The sequence below is a fragment of the Oryza glaberrima genome, chromosome 5 (genome assembly GCF_000147395.1).
Source record: "Oryza glaberrima chromosome 5, OglaRS2, whole genome shotgun sequence".
NCBI lineage: Eukaryota > Viridiplantae > Streptophyta > Magnoliopsida > Poales > Poaceae > Oryza > Oryza glaberrima.
This window is the reverse complement of record NC_068330.1, coordinates 7,041,741-7,062,806: the sequence shown is the minus strand read 5'-3', so window position 1 is coordinate 7,062,806 and position 21,066 is coordinate 7,041,741. Positions and strand designations below refer to the sequence as shown.

At 38.1% G+C, this 21,066-nt stretch overlaps 2 protein-coding genes across 2 annotated transcripts; one reads left to right on the top strand and one right to left on the bottom strand.

The window, feature by feature from the left end:
* Positions 1 to 2,851: 2,851 nt before the first annotated feature.
* LOC127773841 (lactoylglutathione lyase GLX1-like) lies at positions 2,852 to 9,184 on the top strand. Its single transcript, XM_052300032.1, has 9 exons — positions 2,852 to 2,994; positions 3,101 to 3,329; positions 3,635 to 3,759; positions 3,864 to 3,928; positions 4,691 to 4,903; positions 4,992 to 5,039; positions 7,517 to 7,624; positions 7,880 to 8,020; positions 8,842 to 9,184. The coding sequence occupies exons 1-9, from the start codon at positions 2,916 to 2,918 to the stop codon at positions 8,884 to 8,886; spliced, it is 1,053 nt and encodes a 350-aa protein (XP_052155992.1). The 5' UTR covers positions 2,852 to 2,915; the 3' UTR covers positions 8,887 to 9,184.
* A 6,117-nt stretch (positions 9,185 to 15,301) lies between these two features.
* LOC127773518 (auxin-responsive protein IAA17) lies at positions 15,302 to 18,814 on the bottom strand. The gene is made up of 5 exons (XM_052299600.1): positions 18,329 to 18,814; positions 17,391 to 17,623; positions 16,552 to 16,651; positions 16,367 to 16,428; positions 15,302 to 15,712 (listed from the first exon to the last, which is right to left on the bottom strand). Exons 1-5 carry the CDS (start codon positions 18,667 to 18,669, stop codon positions 15,675 to 15,677), a joined length of 774 nt encoding a protein of 257 aa, XP_052155560.1. The 5' UTR covers positions 18,670 to 18,814; the 3' UTR covers positions 15,302 to 15,674.
* Positions 18,815 to 21,066: the final 2,252 nt, after the last annotated feature.

The following is a 21,066-nucleotide window of genomic DNA, read 5'->3' as shown; positions in this document are numbered from 1 at the left end:
TTTTCTCTCTTATTATTTGTAATCTGATATGTCTTCTCTTCTTGCAATTTGATTTGTCATATTTTGTAACATTATTTTCTTGACTGTGCTTTCTTTTTGATGGCATCTTTAATGAACGCTTCACATTATAAGATGAAAATATATCAATCGAAGTCAGAAAAATATGACCAAAAAATTACATATAAATAATAAAAGATATTAGCTAAATTTATACAATATTTATTCATCGAACACTTCAGACTAAAAGATGAAAATATATCAATCAAAGTCAGAAAATTATAGCCACAAAATTACACATGAATAATGAAAGATATAAGTTAACTCAATACAATATTTTATTATTCATTAAAAAAGGATTAAAAGAAAGTACATTCATTGTTTGTACAAATAGGGGAGAACAAATACAGCTATTCTATTGACATAATCTAGTATAATTGTTCGTTATTATTTTTGATTAGTTTCCTATACTAAAATTTAGTGCATTTGTGGAGCTTTTGCAATAGGCTTGTAGAGCTAGTAGTTCTGTATCGCAACGCACTTCGAAGTAGATCAATGAAGCTGATCTGATTAACTGGCATTTATATAAATACTCAACACATCCAACATAATATGATTTTTGTTCATTAGTAAATCCACTACTAGAGATGTATATGTATGTGTATATATATTGCTATGTTATTGTATTTACCTTTTTGTACTTTCCTTGTTCAGTGACTCCTATTTATCGTCTTCTCCTTGTCCTTTATTTTTTCTCTGCCTGTCAAATAAGCATTTTATTAATATTATTGTTTATTATAACAAATAACAAAAACAATATAAATCTGAAAGCAAAATCCTTATTCAATCAGATTGAAGGGCTAATTCATGCATATATAAGTTGATTTTCAGCATACATACATACAATTAATTGTAAACGACAGATAATTTGCAATAACTCATGCTATTTGTTAGCAGTGAATAAATAAGTAGTACTCATGTTAAAATTGAAAGATAAATGGCGTGTTTTAGGCTAGGAAAGAGTAAGCATGTACCAGAGCCATTCTTCTTTGATATCAGCGGGCTGCAATTTTGAAATACGAAATATTAAGATCAACTAAAAGACTATAAAACAATACTAGCTTGTTCATTGATTTATAGCAGGTGCAGGCAGCTTTTAAGGTTAGTTACGCAACTATAAATTGAGTTATGTTGCTGTACATGATGAAATCCCAAATTTTAAAGAGAGTCGTATTTGAAGTTTATTGATGTTAGGGCCTTAAGAGTGATTTTTTATTAGAAACAATCCATCAACTTAATTAAAAAATGAATATAATAAATATCATACATGGCGCAAAAGTACACACCTTTTAAAGATTAGTATTACAGATTATAGTTTATATACGTATAGAAAATTAGCATTACTTGAAACATATATATGATTTACATATACTTTTAATCTTTATTGTCTTAGAGTCATATGCCCAGGTGGCAACAACAGCAGAGGGCAATAACAGAATGTGCAATTTATATGACGTGTAGCATATAATGCAGAAAACATTTTTTGAAGATAAAATCATACTACGGCACATGAGAAGGAGGCAACAGGAGCATAGGGCAATGACAGAACACGCAATTCCTATGACATGCAGCATATAGTGCAGAAAATATTTTTTGTTGATAAAATCATAGGATGGCACGTGAGGAGGCTAGACTCCTCGTCTTCGTCGCTGCAGCCACTAGTGAAGACCAATGCGTGGCTGGCAACGAGGACAACTTCCGGCGGCGGGTGGTTGATTGGGCCCGGGTCGTCGCCGCCGACGTGCCGAGCGCAGTGCGGGCAGTGCGTGTGGCGATGCACAACAATGAGCTCTTTAGGCCATGACCGGTCGGCGTCTCACCGTCGGCGGCGGCGCCAGCCATGGCATGCATGTGTGTAAGTTAGGAACTATACATGAAATCGATCTGCAGGCTCTATTCATATGTAACATCATGCATGAAACCCATCTGAAATTAAACTACCAAAATTTTTATCATTAGACGCAAACGGAATTGATCGCCAAATCGCATGAACCCGATCAACCCAATTCCAGGGCATCCACCCAAACTGGTGATCAATCTACCGACTGATCTGAAATCGTACGAATCAAAAGAAATCAGGAGATTGCCAAGTATTTAGCTTACCTCAAAGTTGATGTCGTGGAGGTGGGGATGGAAGTGGATGCGGATGGTGGATGAACTTGATCAGCAACGGCAGTGGATGGGGATGGCGGCGTCGATGGGAGTGGAGGTAGTGACGGCGATGCACAGTGATGGCGGCGATTTTTGGAAGAGAATAGCGAGAGCGATGTTTGCGTTTTTTTTGGGGAGAGAAAGATATCGGAAGAGGAAGAGACGGCGATTTATTCGGAGGAGAAGAGATGGGGAGCGGAAGAGGCGCGACCTTTCCAGAGAGAAGGCGACCGGCGTTTTTTTTTTTTTTACTCACGCGTGGGAGTAGATTAGATATACTCCCGCACGGGAGTATCCCCGAATCCTGCCGCGCCACGTGGCGTTGGCCTCCGGCCGGGAAAATGCATGGAATTCGTTATTAGAGATTCCAAAAAGCAAAAGAAGTTGAAGACACAAAAAAAAAAGGAAGACATAACATGAGAGAAAATACAGAAAAATTCCATTCATTCCTTTATTCCAAAATCTCTGACAGCACACGGACGGCCAAGAAAAAAACCTTCCGAAATCAAATCAAACAGCCTCCGCTTTCACCTCGCCGGCCCAACCCCCCACCCCCCCATCTCGTGGGCCCCACCTGCCAGCCTCACTGACATCCCCCCGCACAGATCCAAACCCGCGACCACAGCAATCGCGGACACGACAGGAAAAAGGAGATTAGCCACCCCCCTCTCTCGCCCCCCAAATCCCCCTCCTCCTCCGCCACCGCCATGGCTCGCCTCCTCCTCCCCCTCCCCATCGCCGCCGCCGCCGCCTCCCGCCTCCGCCTCCCCGTCCTCTCCTCCTCCGGTACGCCGACCTTCTATCATCCCCCCCTCTCCATGTTCCCCGTTCGTGTGGGAGGGCCTCTGTTTTCATTGGGTTTGTTTGTTTTTTTTTTTTGATTGGTTTGCAGTGGCGCGGCGTGAGGCGCTGCTCTTCGGGGGGAGGGTGGCGGCGGCGAGGGCACCGGTGAGGCTGGCGAGGAGAGGGGTGAGCGCCGGGGCGGAGGCGGGCGGGTCGTCGTCGGCCGCCGCGGCGGCGCAGGTGATCGGGCAGGACGAGGCGGTGGAGTGGGTCAAGAAGGACCGGAGGCGCATGCTCCATGTCGTCTACCGCGTCGGCGATCTCGACAAGACGATCAAGTATAGAAAACGAAAAAACAAAAAAAAAAAAACTACAACCCGTATAGTTGTTAATTAAAAGAGTAGATTTCACTTGGGGTCACCTTTTATTACCGATGTTTCGCTTTGGATCATCTTTTAACCGATGTTTTCACTTTGGATGGGGTAATCTTACCTTTATGCCACTTTGGGGTACTTTGGTTAAAAGGTTATACAAAGCGAAACTTCGGTAATAAAAGGTGGCCCAAAATGAAATTTACTCCCAACTAAAATTTGCTCTGGCGTCTACCATAGTGTTAGCCTTGAATTGATTTGCTGTTCTGCAGGTTTTACACCGAGTGCTTGGGGATGAAGCTGTTGCGCAAGCGCGACATTCCGGAGGAGAGGTATACCAATGCTTTTCTCGGGTACGGGCCTGAGGACTCGCATTTTGTTGTGGAGCTCACTTACAGTAAGCTTCTACAGTCCAAATGCTGTTATCATATGTTTATACCTCACATAGTGTGCGTTATCTGTTGTATCCGTGCAAGACCCCTGATGTACATCTATTGGCAGATTATGGTGTGGAAAGTTATGATATCGGGACTGCTTTCGGTCACTTCGGGATTGCTGTCGAGGACGTAAGATTCTGCTGCTTATCTTAGTATTTTTGTTGAGTAGTTGAGTTGTTTGACATTCAGCCCTGTGTGTATAACTGCCACTTCCTTCAACTGGGCATGCTTTTTTTCTTTTTGGCTACTCAAAAAGATACTAGTCCCTTTTGCTTGTAGAATTTCAAGCTAGTTCCCACTGGTTTTTAGGCTTAAATTTTTTACCAGACCTATCCATGTATCATCCAGATAAGATTTCTCTCAGGGGTTGTGACTTAATAATACACTTTTTTTTCTTATATTTTGATGCCTACAACTAATTGGCTTGCTTAGTTACGTAGGGGTTAGTGTGATTCTTGAGTGCCATAAAACCTTAAACCAGGGGATCTGGCTTAAATTGCTTTGTCCAAATTTTCATTGAACCATGTAGTAGGGAACTAGTTGAAAACAAATAGCCTTTTTAGGATGCTAGATTTTGGCATACAATGCCTTCTTTTCTTCCATGGAGATGGCATAAAAGATTTTTCATAACATAACAATAACTTACTCATGTTTTCAGTTCACACATTGAGGGATAATCTTCCCTTTTTCATTAATAGTGGTAAAAAATGTTACTCTGGTCATGCAAACATCCAAGAATAATGTAATCTATTTTTGTGCACTGGATAAGACTAGAGTTTTAAACATGCCATCAGTTAGTAATGTATCTGATTATAGGTTTTAATATTTTGCCTTTGCAAAGATGGATATGTGCTTGGTTGATTGATAAGTTTCATTACAAAAAACTTGTAGGTTGCAAAAACAGTAGATCTCATTAAAGCCAAGGGAGGAACGGTAACAAGAGAACCAGGACCTGTAAAAGGTGGAAAGTCTGTAATTGCTTTTATTGAAGATCCTGATGGTTACAAATTTGAGCTTATAGAAAGAGGTCCTACACCTGAGCCTTTATGCCAGGTAATGCTTCGAGTGGGAGATCTTGATCGTGCTATCAATTTCTATGAGAAGGTAAACTTATTGTCTTTAACTTGTAGTATTTGGTATTTATCATAATTATTCATTCAGCAACTAATCTGTACTATATTTTCATCATAAGGCATTTGGCATGGAACTTCTTCGGAAACGAGACAATCCCCAATACAAGGTTGGTACTTTTCAAAACCATTGCATGGATTTACCTCGTGATACTCATGGCTTCTGTTTGCCCTGATGCTTTCTAATGTTATGCTCTACTACAAAGTACTAGAAAAACATTCAAAAGAGCTTCCATCAATGTACCTCATCACCTCCATTGCTATGACTTCTGTTTGTCCTCATGGCTTCTGTTTGCCCTGATGCTTTCTAATCTGATCCTTGCTTAAGTAAGATAAGGAAAAACATGCACTACTACCTCGAAATATGAGAACATGTTAAATGCACTTTTTGTTTGTAAACTATTTGCTTAGTTCCATATCTTATACAGTGGTATCCTGACTTACGGAGAACATGTTAAATGTAGCTATTATGGTTGTATCCTGATTTTTGCTACATTCATACACTGGGTTCAGACTTCAGACTTGGGTAGTAGGCATGGTATTGATAAAACCGAAGTGATAGCAAGTTCCGCATGTGCATTTACTGGTTGTTTCATTATACATGCCATTGTTTCTTATATTTCTTTCTAGAGATGGGAACTTCGTTGTTTTTAGGCATCATTTTCTGGTGTTGACAAGCCTTTTTCTTTTCTTTTGAAATCTTAGTCTCAAGCATGTTGTGCCATCTGGTTTTCTGGTACCTTGTGCATAGGGTTGATCACAAACTTTGTCTGTTCTCTGTCAGGATATCTTGTGTCATGTTTGTCTTATTCTTCGTATTCACTCATGAATCTGGAAACAAAATATACTTCTCTGGCACAGTTGCTATCCAAGCTATGGATAAGGGTCACTGTCAAAAGGACTAGAACCCTGTGATCCGATATTATTACAGTCCAAATGCTTGTTAACTTTCTTCTGATGAGTTATTATGCCACTCATTCGTGAAACAAAGTTTCAGATTACCTTTTTTTCCCTATATTACTCATCTATATGCATTGAACAAATATCAAATTTCTAAAAATATAAGGGATTTTGGCCCTGTTCGTTTGTCCACAAATATAAGGGGTTTTGAGAACCCGGGGAGTGAACTACAGCAGACAAACTCAGCCTTGCATTCAATCCCCTTACCTTTTTGCACTTTTATTATCATGAAATGTTGCCAATCCAAACTTGTCCCCCACCTTTTTTAGGGGCACATATGTCTTTTTGTTTCTACCTTAATTTCTGCTAAACTTGGCAAAATCAAATTGTGGAGGAAGGGAGTATATCTTAAGTTCTAAACTTACAAATGTAAAAGTGATTGTCTTTTAATCTAGAAACTCTGATGCATAATTTACACTGGATATGCAACTACAGATACAAATGATGCAAGACTTAACAAAAAAAGGAAAAAAAATCCATTTTACTCCCTCAAACTATTTCACCGGAGCATTTAATCCTCTGAAGTATTTTTTTTTACTCATTTTACCTCCTGAACTACTAAAATCGACCTACTTTACTCCTTACCAATGTTTCTCTATTTTGTTTCTCCTTATACAAAACAATAGTCAAATACCCGTGCATTGCAGCAGATTATAGAAATAAAAATATTGAGTCCATTTTCTGAAAAAAAGAACTTGTTTGCTTCTGTTTGGTTGAAACAAAACGCTTCATCTTTAAGAAACAAAAAGAAAATGTACATGTTTATAGGATTGTTGTTTTCCAAAGTGAGACATAAAACCTTCAATGCATTTTGACATGAATAATGAAACACGTATTAATAATAAATTGTGCAGTGAACTACTAATAAAACTAAAATGTCCTTGAGTTTTTCACTTGAATCAAGGTGAAAAAGAAGCAAACTATTAGAGACAACACAGTGAGCATAGCACTCATTTGTGTACTGGTCTCATAGCCTGGTGGCCCCATACATCAGGCTGTCAGGCTGTGAGACCAGTAAGGGGCCATAGCCACCACCACCACCACCACCAAGCAATATAGATGTGTTAAGTTGTAATTTCATAATAAGTATATATGACAACATAACCTTGCAATTTCATAGAAGCATATATGATAGCGTAACCTATGTTAAAAAATATTTTCACTTTTTTTTCATGACAGTCCACACAGGGTTTTAGAGAATATGCTACAGCTGCTTGGCTTTAGTCATGTCAAATTGATGCACGTATAACAAATAAAAAATAGACCTCGTTTCTGTTACTGGTTTTCACCACAACAGGTTTTGTCTGTCTTGAATGATCTTGATATATACTCCCTCCGTTTCATAATGTAACACTTTTTAGCATTGCTCATATTCATATAGATGTTAATGAATCTAGACACACATATGTGCTTAGATTTATTAACATTTATATGAATATGGACAATGCTAGAAAGACTTACATTATGAAACGGAGGAAGTATTATTTTTGTTATATCTAGATGCTTACAATTTTGTCTGTTAATATTTTGCAACCAAATCTGCATGTACCTAACCCTTTTGGTCATAGCCTATGATTTCCTTATGTGATTTATAACTATTAGAAATCTAATTGTATCTTTTCTCTAGTATACTATTGCAATGATGGGATATGGTCCTGAAGACAAAAATGCTGTACTGGAGTTGACCTACAACTATGGTGTCAAGGAATATGATAAAGGAAATGCTTATGCACAGGTATATTATATTTGAGTGTTTAGATTGGATTTGGAAGTTTCTCTTCTATACTGTGTTAGTAATAAAAAAGGATCTATGTGGAAATTTCTGATTGAATATGATCTAAACAACGGGGATCACTTGCCATTCGTTGGTTACTAGAAGCATCCGAAAGGGTTTGGGTCAAATATGAGTATAATAGGTGTTTCATTTCATGAGGGTTCATCCCTCGTATTTACATTACAGTTGTGGAGTTTAATTTTTTTACCCTTCCAGATTGCTATTAGCACAGATGATGTCTACAAGACTGCGGAAGTCATTAGACAAAATGGTGGACAAATAACTCGTGAACCTGGCCCATTACCTGGAATTAATACGAAGATAACTGCTTGCACAGATCCAGATGGCTGGAAAACAGTATGTACTATTTCTTTTTGTTTGAGAATCACAGCTCTCTCCTGCATGTGTGTGTGTGTGTGTGTGTAGATAATGGGGTCATAATTTTTGCTAAAGGTTGTTTGTTCTTGGCTGTTTCTGACTGCTCCATATGAGCTTTTTCTGGGCCATTTACACTTTATGGCGATAAACTTTCCATGATAACTACACTTGCAAGAAATTTGTTGCTATTTTGTTGGTGTGTCTTGAATAATACATACGCACCATAAAATCTTTAGTGATTCTCACTGCCCTAGAAAAAAGGATATCCAATTAGTTTATTACCATGTATACAGTAAAGGCATATTTAAGAAAATAACATTATTCTTTGTGTAATTTGAGAACAGAAATGGTACTTCCTCCGTTTCACAATGTAAGTCATTCTAGCATTTCCCACGTTCATATTGATGCTAATGAATCTAGATAGATATATATGTCTAGATTCATTAGCATCAATATGAATGTAGGAAATGCTAGAATGACTTATATTGTGAAACGGAGGGAGTATTAGTTTTTTTTTATTGTACTGTGTACAATAATGATGAATTAGACCAAGTCAACTGTTCTGCTGACCTGCCATGAATATTCCCCATCTTGAAACAAGTATGTGAAGTAGTCGTACATGTCTTCTGTGCGATTTTATGATCTTCAGAATAATAATACTCATAAGTACATTTGTCAGAAAAAAAAGTATATGCATATGCATTATTAGTCTGTTGCATTACATATTTTGTGCCATGCCTCTATTTTCATGAAGAACCCGCAGTTTCTTCCGTCTGATACATTAATTACCATAATTGCAGGTATTTGTTGATAATGTAGATTTTCTCAAGGAGTTGGAAGAATGAGTTTTTGCCAATAATCTCATCTTGGTACAGGATTCAGAGGTTTTTCCCCTTGATTTGACATCTTGCGCCCTTGAAATCTTGTAAAAGCCACACCACCTCGAACTGAGGTTTGTAGATAGGCCATGCAAATCTACCATTCCACAGTTGGTAGTTTAATAGAGCATTAGATTACAACATTCCAAGCGATGTAGATGCGCAATCCATTTTGTTAGCGAAGTCAAATCATATGTACAAATTTTGTTTTCCGGGTCAGAACTATTGTTCTTAATCAATCCATTTTACATTCGAAAGTTAGCATTCCTGCTGTAGGACTTCTTGTCATTTGTATTCTATGTCATGGAATATGAATGAATGGTGGTAAGTATGGAATCAGCGAGTGAGGAGCACAAACGCTGAGAACTGAAAAGTCTTTTGTGCTTTATCCATGGGCGCCCTGGAAGAAAGGAGAGAAAGGTTACACTTTTTGTCAATCAACAGTCAGAAATTTCTAGTTTTCACTATGGTTAAATCAGATTGATGCCACATGTGATCTTTTACGTTGATATGGTGCCCATTTGACATGGAGCGAGATGGCGACAGTGTTCATCACTGTTAACATATGAAGGCATATTATATAGCAAAAGATTCTATGAATACCAGCGTCAGTGTAAGTTGAGTTTGACCTAGTTTTATTGACAATAATATTGGCAAAGTTGTACTTTCATCCAGATTTGTATAATTGTATGCATGGTTTTGGGACATTTTGTTTACACGCGACTGCACTTTCTTGCGATAACTATGCTGAATTCCTGGGCGCACAAATGTGTTGGTGTGCGTTGAGCTACAACACTTTATGCGAATTACATATGGTAGCACTTGTAACAACATTTCAGGCCGTTCAAAGAAAGCCCACTTAATCAACTTAGCCGCATATCTTAATCATGCAAGTACTGAGATTGAAATATGCAAAAACAGATTAACACTAATGTAGTTCTACATTGTGGTTTTGTTGGCGACGATACAACATTGTTATTTCCTGTGTTGACAGCCAGATTTTTGTTGATGTGATTTAGATAAGGAATAAAGAAAAGAAGAAAACAGGGAAAGGGAGAGGACAAAGATAGACACTGACAGTTTGCATGTCATAATCCAAATAGGCGGGGGGCCGTATATAAAACCCATGAGATGGCTACTACAAGTATGGGAACATGTACTTTAAATTTAATTTTGATCTGTATCTCCCAAAGTCCCAATTCTATATACTAGGAAATTGAACAACCACATAGGCCTTATCCGACCAAAATTGAACTAGGAATTTTCGAAATTGCTTAGTGGTGGCATCTCGTTGATGAATTTGTGCTGCTACCGGTAAACAACAACCTAGCTAGCAGGCATGCATGGAGCGATGGAGCTTATTACTCCGTCAGTTTGCATGAGATGCGATAACAAGGAACAATTGATTCGCCCTTTTTAAAAAGCTAAGCAATGGGCACCACTAGCAATGAAATTTTACTCGGCTTGCCAGTTGCCACAATGGGAAGGATCTCACAGCAGACAAACTTAAGTAGATTATTGTCACGGATTATCTACTTAACTATAAGAATCAATTAAATATTTCAAGAAAATAGAATTGGTAAATAGCTTAAAATAAATGGTCTAAAAAGCGATAGAAAAACGTTTTTAACAAAAACATATATTTCATACTGTAGGATAAACAATCTGGTGAATAACTAAAATTAAAAAGGGACTTAAAAGGCTGTGTTAGTCAAATAGGAGTAACTATTTTTTCTTGCTCTGAATGCGCAGCCTAGAGACGGTTGAACACTTCACTCCTAGCGCCCTTTATTCACAATTATTTGAAAAAGAAATGGCTAGGTTGACTAATGTTGGCACTCTAGAGTTGTTCAACTAGATACACTTATTAATATCTGATTGGTGGACTCATACAACAACCCTAATTAACAGTAGGCCAACATAAACTCACAGTTTATACGGAGTATGGGTGATCCAGAAGTAGTGTGTAACACAAAGACCAATGAGAAAGCACTGTACATCTGCTGTAGCTGACACGAAAGAAACTCCCTCCATAAAAAAACTATTTCTAGGTTTAAATGATATAGTGTATATTTAGATTCAAACTTAAAAATGGGTTTTTCTTTTTTACGGATGGAGGATGTGTATATGCCTGATACGAAAATAAGTGTGATAGAGACAATTTAAGTTCGTATACCTCACTCGTAATGTACTAGTACTACGTACTAATCGTCACTGAAATTAATTTACTTTAGAGAATACCATAGCGACTCTCCTCACTAGCAATTTGAACTAGCAAGCATTTAGTTTGGTTACCAAATATTAAGGTTATGAATAAATATTTTTTTAAGTCACCTCAGTGTTAATAAAATTTTAAATTACTTAAATTCCCTTCCTAAGCCCTAATTCTCTAAAAATATAAGAATTTTTGTGAATTGGAGTTAGTATAAGAAAATTCTTATATTTTGAAATAGATGGATATACCAAGTACACTCTAAGAGTAGGCTGGTTTCATTCCTCACCTTTATCAACTTTCACTCTCGTTTTCCGTAACAGTAAAACACTGTGTTTTTCATAAAGAAAAAAGTTACATACAAAAGTTGTTAAAAAATCATCTTAATTTATTTTTAAGTTTTTTAACTAACATTTAATTAACCACACTTATTAAAATGAGTTATACTGCTTTCTTTGCGAAGCAAAGTATTTCCAACACATAGTACCAACGATACGCATAAGTAATTTCCTTAAACAAACCATACTCTGTTTAATCTCTGTTTCAAAATAAATAAATCTAATATAAAATATAACATTTTCTAACATACTAGAATTCAACAAGTACATGTCATAAAAAAACAAATCTAATGCTAAACATGATACTACGTTGCAATCCTACGAATCTGAACACAGCTAACACACACCGTCAACCTTGACAGGAACTTGACAGGGATACAGGGGTACACGGCAGACGCCTGTTCCTGCCAGCGTGTCACGTCCGTGGGCCCACCCGACAGCGAGAGACCTCGTTCCCGCGTACCCATCGCCTCCTGCAGTTGCACCCCTCCAACCGCGTCGCCCTCCACACACCCGCGCCCATGTTCACTTGCCCCACCCAGCTGCCACCTCACACCTCCTTTTTTCCTTTTTCCCCCCGCAACCTCACCCACAACGCTCAATGACACCCCGGCCCCACCACTTCGTTGGCCCCACCTGTCATCCATCTCAGGTGGTGGGCCCGCACGCGCGCGGCGCATTATTTTCATTTTTTTTTGCGCGGGGCCCACGATGCTCGCGACGGGAGGGGGTGGGGCCCAGGCTGTCCCCCTACCCACAGCCACGCTCCACTTCACTGTGGGGCCCACCCGCACCGTCTCTCCCCCCGCACCCCCACTCCCACGTAGCGGCCCTACCCCCACCGACGTGTGGGCCCCGGTGACATCCCCGGGCCCACTGTCAGCGTCTGGGTGTTGGGGCTTGAGCGAGGTGTTTTACGTCGCTTTCGTGTGGGGCAGCGGATGTTGGGGCGCATTGCAAATTATTTTTTTTCTCATTTTTTTTGGGCGTCCATGCCCGTCATAATTGTGTCTCTCAGTCCAGCCCAATGGTGGGCCCGACCTCTCATAATTTCTGCACTCTTTTTTCGGTTTTTTTTTTTTTGTTTTGCCTTTTTTGACCGTCAGAAATAGATGGCTTATTTAATTAGGCCAGTAGTTTCCATTAACTCCAATTATCAAGAAACTAGTACTGGACACTATTATTTTAATGCAAACACCACTTTTACATATTTAAATTTAATGTTATTTATCTCACATGATGTCTTGGATGTTGCGTAGAAACTATATCTCATGTAAGATCTGGTTTTCTTCTCTTTCCTTATTTATTCACTTGCCACGTCATTTTTTAATTTTCGTGACAGATTATTTAATGCTATGGACATTGTTCTCATTGGGCTGGGAATGGCCATATGCTGAAGAGAAAAAAAAATGTGTTGTTGGGATCTTTATGTTAATAAGAATATATGGTCCCAATTTTTTTTTCCTAATTAATGGGGCCAGCGAGCGACCAGTGTTGGTAATGCCCATGATTTCTTCATACTTTGATGATCTCCTCCGGTGCATGAATCATGGATATAAAGTTCAGTTCAGTTCAGATGTCGCAAGTGAGGCACATATAACATCTGCAGTGTAGGATACTGTTCTAGATAAATACTACTCTGTAAAAAAAATAACTTTTAACTATAAATCTAGACTTTTTTTTAAGGACGGAGAGTCTAGGTAATAATCTTGTGAATTTACCCCCTCTTTTGAACAGAGAGATATTGCAGGAATTTTATGGAAATTAAACTAATTCCCTGTGAAATTCGAGGCAATTTTTAAAACGCGGTAATTTTTTGCAAGATAGTTTAGTTCCTAGGAAAATCCTCTGAAATTCCCTTGAACCCAATGGTCCTCATAAATATGAATCTTTGTTTGCCAAAAAGTTGGACACAACTTTAACATATTGTGTTTAGGCTATAGCAATTGTTATCTGGGCTATAATAATATTTGCATCTAAGGAAACACTGTCTAGTTCACACTCGGTTAAAACAAAGAGATAATGTTTCCAACTTCGCAGAGACAAACAGATGAGTTATGCTGCTAGATGAGACAAAGATCATGTGACGTCGTTGGAATTTGGCTCAGAATTTTTCAGTTGACAAAACAGTGCTGTCAATTTGCAGCTGCAACTAGTTTCCTTTATTCTAAAAAAAAAATCTGGAGCCACCACAAAGGCAGGCAGTTTGGGGATAAACGCTTCACTGAGATGAGCAGCTATGCTCAGCATTTGCTTCACAAATGTTGCTTTTACAGCTGACAAAGAAAGGCTGACAGTGTCTCTTACCAGCCATGGCCTCCTTTTGTCAACTATGTAGACAAAAATGCTGAAGTTTTTGGTGATGATATGCTAATGAGAAATGCAGAATTATGAGAGCAAATATCAATATGTCTGTAAAATGTAGTACGAAGTTAACATCGATCTGTAAAAGTTGCACGAATTATTGTTCACAAAATGAGAAAAAAAAAAAACAACCGACGAGCCAGGGTTTTAGTTTTAATAATAATAATAATAAAAGAAGATCAATCATGTCGTGCAAATCACTATCTGCGACAATTTGTCGAAATTCCATTCGTACACAACACCATCAAAATCCATAGGACATGAACTAAAAGGACTGAAAGGGTGTGATAGAAAAACAGAATTTTGATTTCATTCACAGGAGAAGCTACTGTGGGAAGATGCTCACCTTCCTTCCTTGACATGCAAGATTTATCTCTTAAATAAAAATGACAGAATGCATGATATACCTAATAAGCTAGAGGGAACATATGCATACTCATGCTTCCTGAAAAGATGAAAGTGAAAGCAATGCTGCAGTCCAGACATTCACAATTATCTGCAGGCCATGAAACACAGTGAAATATGGAGCAAACAGCCACACACAGAAGCTAAATAAACTACCATCCTAATGAGTGACTTTATCTGTTAATTAAAGGGATCAAGCAAAGGTTTAATTAAAATATCAGCAACTTGGTGGCATGGCAGGACCACCAGGGAACAAAGGAATCCAGAGCCTATAAGGTACTGGATGCTGCTGGTATTAAATATATATTGCAAGTTCAGAGTTGGAAAACAACAGGAGGTAACAAAGGAAGATGAAGAAGTGTTAGAAAACTAAACCAGATGATCCAGGATTGCTTCATGCACTGCCAATCAGCACGAATGGTGAACTCTATCAGTCACTTTCAGCCGATGCGCGCCTCAGCATAGTCGAATAAATTCAGCGCCCGAGATGCGACAGCCTGCAAGCTACAAGAGATAAACAAATGCAGATGAAGGCTCATTTGGGTTAGTGAAAGATGCCTTTTGAGTTGAAACAAGAACAGAATCAGAATTTTTATGTGTTCATTGGAACAAATGGACACCACTCCACATGCATACCAACTAACAGACACTAGTAAGGAGAAAAAGGCAGCAAAAAGTAAGCAGAGTGGAGCATCATTTCTAAGGAGGAAGATACACACCAAGGCAAAGAAAAGCCTGATTCTAAGGGATCATAAGCCATTGCCATCTCTCTAGAAATGATAATATAATATCCAACCTGAATGATGGTTGAGATGGAAACCTTTTAAAATGACACTAGAGAGACAACCATCATTACCTTGGAAGATCATAACTGCATACACTACATGCCCCCACTCAGCAACTACACACTAAAGCTGGCTAGGAAGCACAGTTTCACCATGAAAAAGCATGGACATGAAATTGAAAGAACACAACTGTAGAAAGTTACTGCCTTAAAAGAGGTTGCTTCATCAGACTCCAAAACAGATGAGATGTATGGAACAGAGCATGAACAGTTGATGCCTTGGTGGACAATACATTTGCAAGCTTCATTGAACATTTATGTAGCGAACAAACAGTTCATTGACAACATTTTGCAAAGTAGGTAGGGGTGCTTAATCATAGCAGTAGCACATGGTGTACCAAACCATTTACACGAATAGCATTAACACACGTACAAAGACTTGGGCACAATCAAATAGAGTTTATGTCCCTAGGAGATTTGGCGAAGCTAACATAACAAGACACCTTTTTTTTTAACTTTCACAATAGCAAACCATGTAGTACAGACCATAAGGCAGACTCCATCTTAAAACTGTTAGACTTCTTGGTTTTCAGAAAATTCCCTACAGTCATTTGATCTCCATCTTGCTTTTGACTGTGGGGCAGAAACCATTCTAGTTGCGGTTTTTGGACTTATCAACTGCCCTTGGAGCTGCATGAGAAAGAAACAAGACAAGTAAATTACCGAGCCATGTGTAAAAATGCAAACTAACAACTAAAAGAAGGTGAAGCCATTGAATGATAACAGCTAACAACCACATAATGCCATTCAAAGCATTATAAGTTTGACATCCAATAATTCATTCCATGATTAGTGCACAAAGGAATCATGGTGAAACAATGCATTAGAACAAGAACATCAATAGTAAGACTCAGATCTCAATCAGTTAGCTTTTTTATAGCGCTGGTTAGATACATGCATGACACCTTCAACCGTAATTGCACATCTACCTCTTAAATACAAGCATCCAACATATCGATATAGCATAATGAGTTATGGTTTCCTTGATTTTAGAGTATTTTGAGTTATGTCACCAGCCCTGGTTCAACATGCCCTACAGCATGAAGTATGAATTGCTAAGTTGAATTTGAAAGAAAGCACAAGAAAACCAATATTCCTAAACTGATACTCCCTCTGTTCCAAAATATATTCCAGGAATTCTTATATTTTGAAACTGAGCAAGTATGTCACATGATGCATTTAAACTCTGTGTCAAAAACACATAGGTCTACAAGTGCAATTTAAAGGGAAATAAAATGAGATCAGCCGAACGTGCAATTCAACATAATAAACATACAAACTTACCAAGTCCAATTGCATCTGAACCTTTCATGATCCTGAGTCTGCGACAAGAGTTGGCAAACATCCTGCAATTTAAATCAAAAGTTCTTCAGTAACATAAATATGAGTTCATTTTTATTTCTTCGATCTCATTGGTGTTATTACTTCTTTCTTTGCGATGATAACTAGATAAGAACTAGTGTACTTACTCCCATGGAACATCGCCAACAAGCATCCAGTCTCCATCCTTGTCTTCATAAGTCAGCACATATTCACCATCCTTGCGGCTCTCAGATAAGCCATCCTTGCCTGATATGGCAATACATCCACACTAACCTGTAAGGCCAAATAAAACAAACAGAAGAGAATCTCTCCTTGTACTAAAATTTCTATTGCAAAAATTCGCGCTTGTTCTCACTTTCTAGATTTTTACAAAAAAAATATTACTAAGCAATGTGTCTATTAATTATCGAGAAAAGGCGGTATAACTATTAGTATAATGAAAGTATATTTCCTACGTAATCTGAAATAAAAATAATCAAAACAGCAAGAAATAATTGAAATACATTCGGAAAAGGCAATTAAAACAATATGCCATCCGAATTGACGATGATTAATATTCAGAAATAAAGATGATCTGCATTGAGCAATGTTCAGAACTAAAAAAAGACCTGTATGATGATCACAAAATTAGAATTAGAGCCAATTTTAATTTATCTTTAAAAATACAATCTTTTTGGAAGATGTATAGTACAAATACAATCAGCACATAATAAATAAGGCCTCTTTCGCTTTCTTGTAAAAATTAGTGAACCATAAATTGCTGTTTGTGATCTTAAAACAACTAAATGAACCATAACCCGCCTTTTGTGATCTTAAAACTACTAGGAACAAATCCATGTTACCGGCAAAAGTTACTTGTACAGATCAAGCATATATTGATTCCTAGTCACAGGCATCCTAGACGATGTAATTGTAAGAGCATCCACATCAAAAGGAAATGCAATTACAAAGAGAAATGCAAGCAGGGTAACCCGAGACATCTCACCAGTTGTGAAGCCAATGAACATCTTCTCAAGCGCAGTTGACAGGTCCTTGTAGTTCTTGTAGGTCTTGAGGTCCACCTTCCTGAGGTAGGGGGCACCATCCATGCTGACCTTGACGTACAGGAACCCCTGGCCCTGCTTCGCTTCAGCATCCTCCTTGCTGCTCTTCAGCTGGTTAGTAGCCATCGTGTTCTTGCGGTAGCTGCGAATTGGTGGCCATCCAACCACCTGAGCCCTGCACAACAACACATCATGCACAAGGAGGAGTCAGATCACTACATGTTCTAGCTCTACTCATGTGCAGGGAGGGAATACAGAAACCAATTAGGCTCAAGAGCAAAAGAATTCGAGCAAAGTAATGTCAGATCAAAAGGCTGCCAAGAAAATGCAGCAGAAAGGAACACCTTAAAGATGATAAAATTTGGTAATAGAAGGATTTGAGGAAAAAAAAGAGTTGCAAGAAAGCTCAAGTTAAAAGAAAAAGGAGGCAACTTTGTAAAGTGAGAAATTTGAAGAAAAGAGCAAAAGTGGAAATTCAGGAAGAATAACTCAAAACCTTTTCCTTCCCTCCTCTAATTAACGGCAGAGAAGCCAAATTCACAGGGAAAAAAAGAGAGGCAAAATTGAACTGAAACAAAGGATCTATTGACACAAAAATTCAACCTTTGCCCACAACTCTCTCAACTCCCTACTTTTGTTTCCCAAAACTCAAGAAAAAACACCATATCAAACATATCAGCCTGGGAAAAAAATATTTCTACAAAACTGAAAATGCTTCATCATACCAAACAAAAACAATTTTTCACCAAAATTCTCCTTATAGCAACCCAGAGGCCAGAGCTTCACAATTTACAAAACCATCTTTTATTTTTTTTCCCAAGAAAAAAAGAGGAACCCCAAAGAAGGAAATCAAAGCCACAATCCGCAATTCCGAACATACTTGGCAGCAGGCGCCTGCGGCGCGGCGGCGACCTTCTTGTCCTCCTCCTCCGCATCCTCATCCTCCTCGCCGGCCGCCGCCTTCTTGCCCTTCCCGGCGGCGGCGGCGGCGGCGGCGGACGCCGGCAGCGGACGCGCCTCGTCGGAGAACCCGCGCTTGGCGCCCTTGGCAGCGGGGAGAAGGTCGAGCGTGGCGGCGGGCGGGGAGCGGTCCGGCGAGTGGGAGCCGGGCAGGCCGAGGCGGAGCTCGGTGCCCTTCAGGTCGTTGTCGGCGGCGGCATCGGCGGCGGCGGGCACCGGCGGCGAGAGGCCTATGTAGTCGAGCTCGAGTGGGGGCGACATGGGGAGCAGCAGGACATGAACCGGAGAGAGAGTGGGGGAGTGGGTGTGGGTGTGTGTTGTGTCCAGCGAGCCACAGCGAGACAAGAGAAGAGAGAGAGAAGAGAGTGTGTGTGTGTGGAAGAGGAGCTGAGGTGGTGAAGCTGCTTCTTCTTCTTCCTCTTCCCTGAGCTGAGCTGAGCTCGTGATAGCTGTAATTTCTTTTTAGAATTAAGATTTTTAAACAGTTTAACATTTCGTTTAGATTTTAAAAGTTACAGTTACAAAATTCAGGAAATAAACCAGAAGCTTGGTTTCTTACCTTCTTTAGATTCTCGAAAATTGACTACTAATTTACTGCTTTTCAAAATCTTACGCTCCCTAGCTTGATCAAACCAAAATATACCAATTTAGCTCTTGCTTTCTTATCACATGTGAAACCAGAAATAATTTTAGTGTATATTATTTAAAAAACTTTTATGTAAAAACATTTATATAAAGAAATACACTGTTTAGCAGTTTAAGAAGTATGCTCACGATAAACGAGTTACAAGTTGGAGTTGAAGTTTAGGGGGTGTTTAGATTTAGTGGTGTAAAATTTTGGTATGTCACATCAGATATTATATAGGGTGTCGCACGGGGTGTTCGGGCACTAATAAAAAAAACTAATAACAGAACCCGTCAGTAAAACACGAGACGAATTTATTAAGCCTAACTAATCCATCATTAGAAAATTAAATCTTTACTGTAGCACCACATTGTCAAATTATGGAGCAATTAGACTTAAAAGATTCATCTCGCAAATTAGTCGCAATATGTGTAATTAGTTTGTTTTTAGCCTATATTTAATACTTCATGCATGTGTTTAAATGTTCGATGTGACAGGGTGAAAAATTTTACGGTGGGATTTAAGCATGGCCTTAGAACGTAGTTTACAGTACAGTGGATAGGAAAAAAATACAACAACAAAAAGATCATAGATATGGTTGTGGTAAATCTATGCTAAATAATACTCCAATTTTAAGGTATAATATTATAAAAGGCTATGTTTAGCTAAAATATTGTGTATATTAAACATTTAATATTCCTTGTACATATTATTTCTATTAGAACCTCTAAAAGTATATATTTTAAAAAATAATTTTATGACAAGGTTACTTGCATGATAATTTGTTTATAAGTTCAATATACATGTGGTGTTGTGATATCATGGCTTAACATTTTTAGTTTTGTGATAATTCTATTGATATGTTGTGTTGTGTTGTGCAGTTTGCTTCAAAAAAAAACTTGAAATAAAATGCTCCGAGGAACAATGAAAAATTTTATCTTTTATGTTAGCAAAGTTTACTTATAAAATAACATTTTTTATGCGGTCAAAACCCATTTTTCTGTACAGCTGGGTCACCCGTCTGCCTAAATCTGTTTTGGCATAGAAAAACGTGATTTTTACAAACACCTAGGCGCAGACGGACCGAACGCCCGCATACAAAATCTGTTTTGGCTGTCTAGAAAAATTGTGTATGTGCTAATGCGCGTCATTTTCCATGTCTCAACCGTTACCCATCACCTTTTGCCTTGTCTCTTGGGTCGCTTCTCTGCTTCCCAAAGTACCTTTGTTGTTCAGGCCAACCTGAATAATCAAGGCATTCCATCTACTGCAAAGAGTGACATGCAACCAAGCTGCAATCTGATTAAGCGAGTTTCGTTTGGTATTATATTTCTGTTGATCTTTTAAAAATCAATGGTTAGTCAAGCTCGATTTTCAGGAGTTAAAATACCAAATAAATATAATGAACCGGTAAACAATCCGAATAAACAAATCTACTTGTTAATCGTTGGACTTTTTTCTTACTCACTTTGTCAAAGTTTAATTAAATTTATAAAAAAATTTAGCAATATCTACAACATCAAATTAGTTTCATTAAAACTAACATTTAATACATTTTAATTGATAATATGTTTGTTTTATGTTGAAAATGTTGCTATATTTTTCCATAGACTTAGTCAAATTTTAAAAAAATCTATAAATCACTTTCTATTTAACCATTTATTAGATCAATTCACAATGATTCATACTTAATGTTTTTTTTCTTTCCAGGTGTGAAACAAGTAACAATTCTAACCTCTTAAAAATATATTTTATTGTTTATCCTCACTGGTATGGAAAAATTTATGATCTATATAAGTATAAAAATACATCTATATTGATTGAACTAAAAGAATTATAATATAATGATAATCTCTCTGATCTCACTAAAATATACTCCCTCCATCTACAAAAGTTACACATATTACTTTTGACGCCAAGATCAAATAAAAATTAAATCACCTTGAATGTTACAAAATTAAGGAGTGAATGTAAGCATGCAACCAATTAGTATTTGGATGACTCCTTGGGTTCTAATAAAAAATTTAATTTAT

Excerpts from the sequence above, each read along its gene's own strand:
- LOC127773841 (XM_052300032.1), top strand. The coding sequence starts at position 2,916 with ATGGCTCGCCTCCTCCTCCCCCTCCCCATCGCCGCCGCCGCCGCCTCC. Across the intron at positions 2,995-3,100 it reads CCCCGTCCTCTCCTCCTCCG|TGGCGCGGCGTGAGGCGCTG; the intron begins GTACGCCGACCT and ends ATTGGTTTGCAG. Across the intron at positions 5,040-7,516 it reads GAGACAATCCCCAATACAAG|TATACTATTGCAATGATGGG; the intron begins GTTGGTACTTTT and ends TCTTTTCTCTAG.
- LOC127773518 (XM_052299600.1), bottom strand. The coding sequence starts at position 18,669 with ATGTCGCCCCCACTCGAGCTCGACTACATAGGCCTCTCGCCGCCGGTG. Across the intron at positions 17,624-18,328 it reads CCGCAGGCGCCTGCTGCCAA|GGCTCAGGTGGTTGGATGGC; the intron begins GTATGTTCGGAA and ends GTTGTTGTGCAG. Across the intron at positions 16,652-17,390 it reads GTTCATTGGCTTCACAACTG|GCAAGGATGGCTTATCTGAG; the intron begins GTGAGATGTCTC and ends TTGCCATATCAG.